The sequence below is a fragment of the Phoenix dactylifera genome, chromosome 1, assembly GCF_051530095.1.
Source record: "Phoenix dactylifera cultivar Ajwa chromosome 1, Ajwa_hap1_PhDact_Kaust_v1.1, whole genome shotgun sequence".
Classification (NCBI taxonomy): domain Eukaryota; kingdom Viridiplantae; phylum Streptophyta; class Magnoliopsida; order Arecales; family Arecaceae; genus Phoenix; species Phoenix dactylifera.
The window spans coordinates 15148597-15159778 of NC_143190.1; the positions used below are offsets into that span (position 1 = coordinate 15148597).

Genomic DNA, 11182 nt, shown 5'->3' on the forward strand with positions numbered 1-11182 from the left:
GGTCTCTATCTTCATGTTTCTATCTACTACGTTATTTTTTTATTGTTAAACAGTACATGCTTGCATATGGTGGGGACTACAGTTGTAAGCACTTTCTTTTTAATGGCTCCCAAGATTGGGTTTGGGTACGGGACTGGATTTTTGAATGTAATTGGGTGGCTCTCACGTGAGTCCCGGGTTTGGTGAATGAAGAAGCCATGCGTGCCTCTCTCTCTCTCTCTCTCTCTCTCTCTCTCGGCTCCATGCTTCCACGTGACCTCTATTATAGATTACCACTTTGTCTCCTTGTCTGTTCCTATCATATAAATATTATTAAACTCTTTAAAACAGGGCAAGAAACGGGCCCCAGCAGTAGTCGTACAAGCGGTAGGCCGTAGGCGGCTCTTCCCCCCCCCCCCCCCCCCCCCCCCCAATTTGGTAGTTCCCGGTCCGGCCGACGGAGGTGAGCTCCCCTTCACGCAAACTCTAGAGATATCTTTTATTTACGATGGGATGGGAGCCGGCGGGCCCACGGCAGCACCCTCATTTTAGTTAGCTTGTCTTGTGTGGCTCCAGTGCTCCGCGCATGAGAGAAAAGGAAAGGGATAAAAAGGCAGATGCTTTGGTTCAGCCGTCGGCGTCACCGGAATCCCAACCCCAGCCCTCGGCGGGCCCACCAAAGCCGGGGGTATATTGTGGGCCCCACGCCCATAAAGCAGCTGGCATCCGCACGTCTTATCAAAAAGCATGGGCCCGTGATGGTTGGGCCCGTTGGTTTCTAACTGGACGGCCGGGATGGGGGGCCGAGAGCAGGGGTCACGTCCCGCTCCCCGCGTCAGGATGGGGTACCGGGTTTTTCTCTGGCCTGTGGTCCACGTGTGGCAAAGCGTCGCAGAAGGACAAAAGCTCTGTAGCGACGGGTCCCACGTGAGAGCAGACGCCACGTGGAGGGAAGCAACTGGGGCCCACCCATGAGGTGAGGGAGGAGGAAGGCTCTTGTTTCTTTGTTTCTAGAAGAGAGGACTTGCGGATCAGGATCGCCTGGGCGAGACGCTGGCGAAATTTGGCTGCGACCGGGGATGAAAATTAAAGAAGGGAAGATGGGTGAAGGAGAGGGGAAGGGCCCCACCCACCGCATGGATTTGGCTGCTTTTAATTAGCTGCAGAGCTTCCGGTCACGGTAAAATAAAAAAAGAAAAAATCTCTGTTCGCAGAGACAAAGGGAAGTAATTTTCCAAAAAGATAAAGGGGAGTAGAAGACAGGACATGGTGGTGGAGTAATAATGGCAGTACTAAACGGGAAGGATCCAACGGTGGAGTGGTTGGTGGAGCTCCGAATCGTACGGCAGTTTTTTTTTTTATTTTTGGGTGGGGAAGGGAGGAGAGAATCTACTGCTGGGGGAGGAGATCTCCTCGTGGTGCGGGCACTGTCGCACGTTTTCATCTTCTTCCGACAGCTGACACGTCAGGGACTGCAGTGGATTCTGGGCCCACATCGACCCGCAATTTGTCAGGTTAGGAAGATGCCACGTCGGATGTTGCGCGAGGCCAGAAAGCGGCCACGTGGGATTCGTGTGTCCGGAACTGCAGCCGGTGCTTTGAGGTGTTATCAAACATTAATCTAATCAACCGGCTAAATCAGTATAATAATATCCATTCATCGGTAGGTTTGGTTGATGATTTCAGATTGTGACCTTGTGAGTGAAGCGGGGCTTGCTCCAATGATCATAACCTTCTCCTTAACGACAAGAGAATTTGGATGTAGTTTAATTCTTTAATGATGCGTCTTAGAAAAGATCTAAGTCTGGGTAATTATTGTACGAACATATCTCCTCACTTTCCTTCCAAATTAATTCAAAATTACGAGATCCAATCTCTTTGCGCCATTCCAGCTTCATCAAACAAATAAAACATTAGAAATAAGCAAGAGTATGTACCATGCTTGGTTAAGAGACAGCTTTGAACTGATCTTGGGATCTGAGGTTTAATTAGAAGCCACACAATACGCATGGTACAGCATTTTTTTCTTTTTTGTTTAACTATTTTTAAAGTACAATCTAGAAATTTAATTTATAACAAATAAAAACTTTGATAGCTAAAGTTTTGTTGCATATTAAGATAATGAGCTTTAATAATGCCCAGACAAAAATTTATGTCATTATTATTGGCATCTATATAGTGAATGGGGAATTCTATACAAGCTAAGCTTAATATTGACTGTGCATGACGCACGAGGTATTAATTTTTTTTTTCAATTATAAATACAATGTAACAATATAGCAAATTATAATAAATAGAATGCTGTAATAACCAAATTTCTATGGTATCTTAAGCATTGAATTTTAATGATGGTTGAACACTTTAATGGTAGAATTGCTAGTAGATATTGCATATTAAGCAAAGGACTTTAATGATAATAGAAACTGATTGGCCAAGTAGAAACATACATTATTAGTGCTGGCGTCCACATGGCTTATGGAGAATTCTGCACTAGTCAAGCCTCTATGCAAAAATTTTGATAGTCAATATCCACATAATTAGTACAGGGCATGGTTTTATCTTGTTTTTCAATTACTCTTAAAATATAATATCACAATAATATAAATTATAATAAATAGAAGAGTTTGATATCAAAATTTTTGTTGCATATTAAGTAATTGATTTTAGTGATGGTTGAGCACATTAATATCAGCATCATTGATGTCTACTGCATAATAAGCAATAAAATTTAATGATATATTGATATCAACATAAAACAAACTAATGCTTTGCAACGATAGTTTCTAGAGCCCTTGTTAAGTGGGCTGCTTTAGAAGTATGTTCCACGTCGCTTTTTCTGGAGGAGGCTAGCTGGTTCAAAATTTTGATTAATCAAAAACAGGTTATGAGTTCAATTATGATCAGATTACTTCATTGGATCATGGGGACAACGGTTGGCTTTCGGAGCCAGTAACAGCATAGGAGTTTTTGCAGGCCATGGATACTTCATTCCTTCTGAAAGAAAAAGTAGAATACTTCATTCGTTTTGAAGGAAATAATTGGGATGCTAAGGATGAAAGTTTCTGGTAGCATTACAACTAGAGTACTTCCTTCATAGGAGACTACTTTGGCTTAATTTTTTTAAACACTTTCAACCACCAGTGATTGTAATTAACATTGTTGTTTATTAATTAACACTTTTCAACCACCAGTGATTGTAATTAACAAGTGCCCCATCCCCTTGGATTTCATCACTATCGCGGTCTAATCCTCCTCGTCGTGCCGAAGAGAATTGACGCCTGGGCATGATGACATCCCGGCAGAACAGGTACATTAGGGGGCCAGATGGCAAGTTAGATCAGGACTCAAAAGTCGCACGAAAGGCACCTACGCTAAATAGCTAAATGAAGCTAATAAAAAGAATACGTAAATAGACGTAGATCATCAAATACGCATACACGCAATTAGTGGAGAGCGAACACAATGCAATAAAGGTGGCCTTTCATTATTTCATAACAACGTCAGTCTAATGAACAAACTGAAGATTCTCTAGTTAGCCTGTCTGCACTTTGTAAGAAGTACACAGCAACTTTCTACCGCTCAACGAAGAAAAGCAAGTAGAATTATCAACCCTGAAGATAAACAGACGCAAAGGCAGCAAGGTCCATGGGACATTACTGTCAATGGAGGGGTCGCGTGTGCCCATGAGCAATCCACTTTATGTAAAGACCTCGAAGGCTAATAAATTGATTGAAACAACCGCCAACCAACTGCAACACGAAAACCTCTAGCTTAGGAAGTAGGGTTTTCAATTCTGTTAACAAAAAGAAGGATGTTCTCCTGCAGCCACCCCTACTACTTCAGGACAGCAGGCTTATTTGGATGCCGTGAAGCTAAATCAACATGACGCACCACCACATCGGAGCATGCAGTATGGGGCATAATTTGCCCAGTCAGGGCCAGATTTGTCAGATAAACATGATAAAGAGGAACAAGGAAATCAATCTCACCATCCAGAAAAACCTATAAACCAACATCAATCCATGGATACACTACATTCAGAGTATTCGAGACTTGCAATTGTGTTCAGATACTCCAACCTCACCAACAAATTTCACTACATTTCCGACAGTAGAGCCAACCATGCTGTCACACAGTTTCTAGCTTCCAATGTTGGGCGGCCCAGTTTTAAAATCGGGCACCCAACTTGATCTTAGTATGAACGATCAAACCAAATGTTGGGTGCACTGGCCTGCTTGAGTTCAGGCAATCATCAAGAAGAAAATAATCTAAAATAATCACTGTCATTCTTCTCTTTTTGATATGAAGTTAGAATAAATTTAAAAGGAAAAAGAGAGGCGCGGAAACGATGGCAGCAGGCATCAGAGCACCAAATACAAAATTGAGATAGGAGGAAATTCTACACACATCGATGCCGTTGTTTCGAAGTCTTCTTCGGTGCTTGTCCTTATCTCGCCCGCTACCCCCCTCCTCTAGGTCTCAGCCCCGTATTCTTTTTCGGCTCACGGCAGCAGAGAAGGATCGAAAACCAAGGCATTACCCAGACCAAGAAGCCCGTCCGTCCCCCGACTATGGCCGACCACCAACTTCCTTTCTTGCAAACTCTTCACCTGTGTAAACGCCGAGGCGAAGTTTCAACGGCCTCTTTCATCATTCCGAAATGGCGGACGCAAAAGCCTACCAAGCATCCCCCTTGCACCGCTGGACCCAAACAAGAAAGAAGATGGCCCCCCGATGGCGTGCCTGGGCATCGGTGGTCCCATTCGGCCTCAGCAGCAGCGTCAGCTCCATCATCTCTTCTCAGGCTGCCAGCACGCATGCAAATTGTCATTCCCTGGGCAAATCAAACCGTTCCTTTAAAAATCGAGACCTCCATAACAACTACGGACAAACGCCGCCAACCAATTAATGAGAGCCATTTTTAAGTAAGAAAGAGGGATGGAGAAGATGGCTAATTACCAGCTGCAGGCTTCTGATCAGCTGCAGGCTTCACGGGGACCGGCGGCATCATATAAGGGAATGAGCCGGGGATAATATGGTGGGGAGCGCCAGCAGCAGACTGGGCAGCCGCAGCAAGCTGCGCAGCATGCATAAGGCCTGGAGGGGAAAATCCCTTCATGTTGCTTGCAGCGGCAGCTCCCCCAGCCTTTGCAAGGTCGTTTGTCGTGGAGGCACCAGCCATCATTAGAGCAGAAGGGCCGCCGAGGGCAAGCATCCCGGTGGAGGCTGCTGACGCGTTTGGCTGGTGTTGATGCTGCTGCTGAGACTGTTGTGGTAGCTGTTGTTCAGATGGGTGTCTCTGGTAGTACCCGGCAGCAGCAGCTGCAGCCGCGGCAGCGTTGGCTTGAGGAGACCGTGCTTGAAGCAGCGGGTAGACGTTGGAAAACATGAGCGGAGCATTAGGGAATGGATGCGGTCTAGCGAACTGCTGAGGCTGCTGCTGCGTCTGGTGGGGTTTAGAACCAGAGCTAGGGGCAGAAGTAATGTGGGGATGGCCCAGAATCGATGGAACGTTTTGATTCCTTGCCGGCGATGACTTGCAGCTTGAACTCGACGCAGAACTCTTGGCAGATGATTGTGGGGGAAGAGGCACTGCGGTTGGTGGCTGACCGGGTTTTGCGCTTGCCGAAGCCCGGGGACTGCCGCCGGCGGTCTTAGAAAGTGAATTTGAGGGGGAGCCAACAGCCATGGGAGTGGCAGATGGAGATGGAGATGGATTGCCGGTTGCCCCGGAGTGGTGCTGTCCTCCAGTGGATACCGTTTTCATCGAGTTCACACCAAAAGATATCTGAGTTTGGTGGCCTGCGGCTGGAAGATGCTGCTGGGACGCTCTACTACTAGGTTGTTGCTGAAGGAGATGGTTGTTCTTCACTACCGACTGGGCAGGAGAAGGGGCAGGGGCGGGGGCAGGCGTGCCGGATCTCGCAGCGGAGGCCTTCCATTGCGGTGACTGGGTGGGGCTGCCTCCTTGGATGAGAGATTGAGGGAAATTGGGAAGAGTTTGTGGGTACTTGGTAGAGCCTCCAGGGAGACGATCGGAGTAAACACTTGCACCGTTGCTTGATGTAGAGGACTTCACATGGGTTGATGCAAGATGTCGCTGCTGCTGCTGCTGGTGCAGATTCTGAAGCTGCTGCTGCCTTTGAAGCAGAAATAGCTGCTGCTGCAGCTGTTGCTGTTGCTGGGAATTGGAAAGGTTGACCGAAGCCGTGGCAGCCAATGTGGTCAAGGGAGCGGCACCACCGGACCGGTTTGCAGTTCGACCAGCATTTGAAGCAGCTGGAATGAGATTCAGTGTTCGAGATGAGCTCTCAATGACACTGTTGCCAATGATAGAAGAAATGGGAGGCTCGCTATCTGGTTTGGAGAAGTTAAGGCAATGCTGTGAACCACTAGCTGGAGCTTTGCTGCCGGCCATCATCTTCCTCTCCTCTTCAGGCGCAGCACTTGCATTCATCAAGTCCGCAGCAGGCTTCCCATCTTCCATGGCCTTTTTCTGCTGCGCTGCTTGGTCAGCAGCAGCGGCAGCAGCTGTGGCGAAGTGGTGGTATCCATGCCTCGCTTGCTCTGGGAAGCTCTGAAAAAGGGCATGTTTTTGTGCCATGGAAGGGAAGTCAAGGCCCGGTGGAGCTGCTCCAGCCCCACTAAATGCAAAGGGCATTGGAAAAGCTTGGGACGATGTCTGGTTCTGTAGTGGTTGCTGCTGATGATGATGCAAAGATTGCTTGTCACTGTGTCCCCCAACAGTGCCCAATGCACCAGCGGTGCTGGCATTAGACATCAAGGCAAAATTCTGAGAATAAATCGGCATTGCAAAGCTGTGGCTGTAGATGCTCTTCTGTGCTTGAGAAACCCTACTATCCGCGGTGGAGGGGCTGTCTTCCAATCCCTTATCAGACTCCTGCTGCCGAGCCTGGTGGGGGAGCAGGTGCTGCCTCTGGTTTGTGGCTGGAAAACCAAGTGAATTCCCGCCACCACTGGCTCCACCTCCCAAAGCCTGCTGTGGCTGCTGCAGGTGCTTCTGGGAGGATGATGATCCACTCGATGTGCTCGTATTCTGGCGGCCTTGTTGGGCATGGGGAGGTTGTTGCAGTCCCTGCTGTTGGAGTTGCGACGGGTGGAGCACCTGGGAAGGGTAGAAGAAGGGCATTGCTTGGCCAGGACTTGCTCCTCTATAAGGTGGAGCTCCTGCAACATGAGCAGGAATAGGAAAAGGGTACGCATTGTTCTGTAATATAGCCAGGTACTGCGTCTCATTTGGGGGCAAGCTCGCAAAGCTTAAGCTCATGGGTGCTGCCGGTCCGCCAGTTGCCGAGCCCATCACTGCTGAAGAAGAGGCACCAGAAGACGGCGGCCCTGGAGTAGATTTTGACACACCAGATCGGGTGGCAGCAGCGGCCACGGCAGCTGCAGCAGCCTGCTGCTGGTTGAGAGGGAAAACGAATGCAGGGCCAGGCTGAAAACAAGAAATAGGGGGGAAAGGAAGAAAAGAATAATTAACTTCTCAATCCAACATATACAGAGTAAAATAAATGGAAATGAGGGTAGAAGACTCACTAGAGAATTGGCTGCCGATCCAGGCTGCGGTGGCTGCTGGTGGCCTTGCTGCTTCCTCTGGGGAGCTTCTGCGGTACTATGTTTGGCCGATGGCATCATCTCCTTTGAGGGAGGCACGGAGAGCGCAGACACTGATGCAGCCGCCCTCTTATTGTCTTGAAAGGAGCTCGCATTCCTTCCCGGGAAGCCGCCGGCGAATGCATCTGCCGGTGGCACAGCATTGAGATTGTATGGCTTGACCCCGTAGATAGGTGGCGTGCTGCCGGCTGCTGCAGGCCAAAAAGGATTAATCTTTGCAAGTCGCAGATGGTAGGATATGTTCTGTGCAATGTAGCAGTGTGTAGCACAGCGCTTTGGGCGGGGCTGCGGCGAAAGGAAGCTAGGAGGCTGCAATATCAGAATCAATTAGAATTCAGAGATTTAGAGGGAGGGCAGAAAGCAGGGAGCAGGGTAGGGAAAAAAGGCAGCATGTAATACCTGCAAGATACTAGAAGACCCTGGCGTTCCATCCATTGGAACGGCTGCTTGCAGAGAGGGGACTTGACCCATATACCTGTCCATGGAGAAGAAGGTAAATCACCAGAAATCTCGACAGCGACAGGGGAAGAAGGAAAAAGATCAAACTGCTCACCCGAAAGATGGAAAGCTTCCAGGCCAGCCTGCGACAGCCATCGGCATAGGCACGGAAGCAGATGATGCTGCAAGCAATTTTGGAGGAACAGAATAAAAATCACCTCTGCAGATAACAAAGGTAAAAGCAAATAGAGAATACTGAGATAGAAACGAAGGCAATTACCAGTCCTCTCTGGTTCAGGCTCTGATTTAGGGACTTTTGGTTGCTGCTTCTGGAACGGCAGCCTGCCACCATCAAGGCTGTCCTTATCTGGCTTCTCCAAATCAAGTTGCAGGTCAAAAGTCCTCTCCTTACCCATCTGCTTCTTTGAATTTGAATTGGATTCCTCCTTGGTGGATTTCTCAACCTTCCGGTCGTCCGCAGGAATTTCATCTGTTTGGGTTGTTCTCTCCACCGCCTTTCCTTCTTCCTTCTTCTCCCTGCTTATTTTTGACACCTAAAAGAGAGAAAAAAAACCGAATCAATGGAACTTAAACTAAATCATTCTAAAAACCTTTACAACAAATTTGCAGACAGATCGCCCACCATGTCAATCTCTGGAACTTGCGACTTGAGATATGCATCGAAATCACACAATTCATCCCTTTCTGGAGGAGGAACCTGCAAAATAAAAAATTCTTTTTAATATGTGAAGCTGCCCAAATAGTTTTCGCGGACTTTAAGAGAATCAGAGAGGAACCCACCATAAGATCAATATTAAACTTCTCTTCCCGAACGCTGTCAGCCGTTGGAGATCTGTAAAATTAAACCAAAACAAAAATGAGAATTCCTCTCCAGAATCCTAAATTGGAATAAATATCAATGACCACCAATCAGATCTCAAAAGCTCACCTCTTTGCTGCAGTTTCTTCAACATGATTGACATCCAAATCGGCACAGGAAGTCTCCTTTGCAGGTGAAGCAGCTTCTTTACGGCTCTCTGTCCGATTCTGGCCATTCAGTTCTCCCTTCAAGAGCTTCGCATCAGGAACTGAATTGTTCTCCGTCTTTGCCGATTCTTGCTGTACATCCAAAGCGGTCGCAGCCACCTGAGGGACAGAGACATCAATTGAACCGCCACCGTTCTCGATGGCAGGAGAAGCAGTGTTCTTCTCTGATCTGGGCGACGAAGCCTCGGTCTTCCCCGGTTGCTCAGATTCCAACTTAGCTGAAGAAGACACAGATGTGCTTGGAGGAGCGTCTAGGCCAACAGGACTCGTAGGGCTTTCATCCTCAAATTTAACAGGCCTTGGCCGTTTCCTCTTCGGAGCTGCAACATCGGCGTCACGCCATTAGTCACAGTGTGTGGAAAAATGAAGAGAAAAAAAAGTAAGCATTTGGCCCACTCTGCTCACCAATAGCAGACAAGGAACTGGGATTAGAGGTAGAATTCGAGGGAGGAAGAACAGATGTCTGGGATACTGGGGGAGGAGGAGAGATCGCGTTTGGTGAGGAGACTCTCGACTTAGATTCGTTGCCCGCACTGCCATTCATTTCCTTGGAATCAATCTTGGAGTTCTCCTGCTTCGGCGGGCATTGGAATTGCCTCGTCATCCCAAACAACACCTCAGCGACCTCGATCTCGATATCCTCCTCGATCAAAGACGGCGACTTGGAGACCTTCGGTGGCCGGTGCTTGGGTCCACTCATCGGTTTCTGAAACAAATGAGACCATCAGTATAAGCTCGCTAAGGACTAACACTAAAGAAAGATGATCAAATGAAACAGAGAGAATCGGACCATCTTCTTGCGAGCGGTGGCGTTGGAGGAGGGTGAGATCTGGGTGGTAGAGGCAGGGCTAAGCCTCGACGGAGAGGCCGGAGCTTGCCGTGGAACCTGCTCTCCACTTCCAGAGCCACCTGAAACCCAACATTCATGTGACCTTTTCGTAGAAGCTGCAACACCAACCAAGAGAAAAAATAAAACCAAAGGCTTCAACCAGTCGGACCGTGATATAGAAAAGAACAAAAAAAAAAAAAAAAAATCAAAAAACGCAAAACTTTCGCCCTACAAATCCCAAGCCATATCTACTCCCTGTGACTCTCTTCTCCCCTTACCTGACCGGGCTTTTCTCGGCACCGAGAATCCGATCATCTCGTCTGGCTTCCAGACCGGCGGAGTCCTCGTCGAGACCTTGGTTGGAAAACTCTTCCGGTTCTGCTGCTGGTGGTTGTGATGGTGGTTGCTCTGAGGTAGGGAAGAGAACGAGGAAGCCGGATTCGGCGGAGGAGGAGCCGGCGGCGGCAGCCGGACGGCCACGGACACGTCGTCCTCCTCGTCCTCCTCCTCCTCGTCGACGCTCTCTTCGGAGCTATCATCCCCTTCGTCTCTGTTGTTCCCGTGCAGCATCCGCTCGCCTCTCCTCCTCTTGGACCGGCTAGATCTATCCCGATCCCGATCCTTCTTGCTCCCTCGATCCCGGAGCCTCGTCGTCTCCGCCAACTCCATCCCTCCATCCTCCTCTGCAAAAGTTTTCAGCAAAAAACAACCATGAATATCCGGAAAAGGAAAAGAAAAAAAGAACTAAAGAACAGCACGAGGGATCTGATGAATCGGACCAGGAGAGTCTCTCAAGCTGCTGCTCCTCTGCCTCCTCCTCGACACCCCACCGTTCACAGCCGCCATGGTTCCTCTCCTTGCTTCCCGATTCCTCTCCATCTCCCTTCGATCTCCTTCATCCAATGAGATCACCTCTCCCCGGTTCTTGTCATCCTCCTACCACCCTCTCCTCCGAGAACCGATCTCCGAAGTAGATCTCCGCCGTTTCTAGACGGATTTTCGCCGAAAACGCGCGGAAAACCGCCCCCTCCGAGGTATGGAATCGGTTAGCCTCGTCGGAATCCTTCAAGAAATCGGAAAAAGGAGGATTTCTGCGCTCGGATCTTCTTGTCCTCCACCTCTTTGTGCCCTCCTCTCTCTTCTCTCTTCCCCGCCTCCTCTGCTCTGTTTTCTCTCCTCTGGTTTGCTTTCCTCTCCACTTTCTGCCGCCCGTCTCATCCCCTTACGGTTTTTGTCACTCGCCAAGCCCCGCTT

The 11182-nt window shown here is 48.7% G+C and overlaps 1 protein-coding gene across 6 annotated transcripts; it reads right to left on the minus strand.

Moving 5' to 3' along the window:
- Window positions 1–4015: 4015 nt before the first annotated feature.
- On the minus strand, window positions 4016–11182 carry LOC103716450 (protein TIME FOR COFFEE-like). Of its 6 annotated transcripts, none has more exons than XM_008804447.6 (13): window positions 10708–11182; window positions 10207–10611; window positions 9890–10044; window positions 9505–9805; window positions 9002–9419; window positions 8854–8905; window positions 8696–8770; window positions 8333–8606; window positions 8168–8234; window positions 8014–8089; window positions 7537–7923; window positions 4939–7435; window positions 4016–4784 (listed from the first exon to the last, which is right to left on the minus strand). In XM_008804447.6, the coding sequence occupies exons 1-13, from the start codon at window positions 10805–10807 to the stop codon at window positions 4780–4782; spliced, it is 4812 nt and encodes a 1603-aa protein (XP_008802669.4). In that variant the 5' UTR covers window positions 10808–11182; the 3' UTR covers window positions 4016–4779. The 6 variants fall into 6 exon arrangements, with proteins under 6 accessions (XP_008802669.4, XP_088577133.2, XP_088577135.2 ...); XM_088721007.2 differs by having other exon boundaries at window positions 4016–4813; XM_088721009.2 differs by having other exon boundaries at window positions 4016–4813; window positions 9890–10008; window positions 10708–11154.

Bases quoted from the DNA above. Each gene is read 5' to 3' on its own strand.
- LOC103716450 (XM_088721007.2), bottom strand. From the start codon at position 10,807: ATGGAGAGGAATCGGGAAGCAAGGAGAGGAACCATGGCGGCTGTGAAC. The intron at 10,045-10,206 runs GTAAGGGGAGAA...TTGGTGTTGCAG, and splicing joins GCCGAGAAAAGCCCGGTCAG to CTTCTACGAAAAGGTCACAT. The intron at 8,906-9,001 runs GTGAGCTTTTGA...TTAATTTTACAG, and splicing joins GAAGAAACTGCAGCAAAGAG to ATCTCCAACGGCTGACAGCG.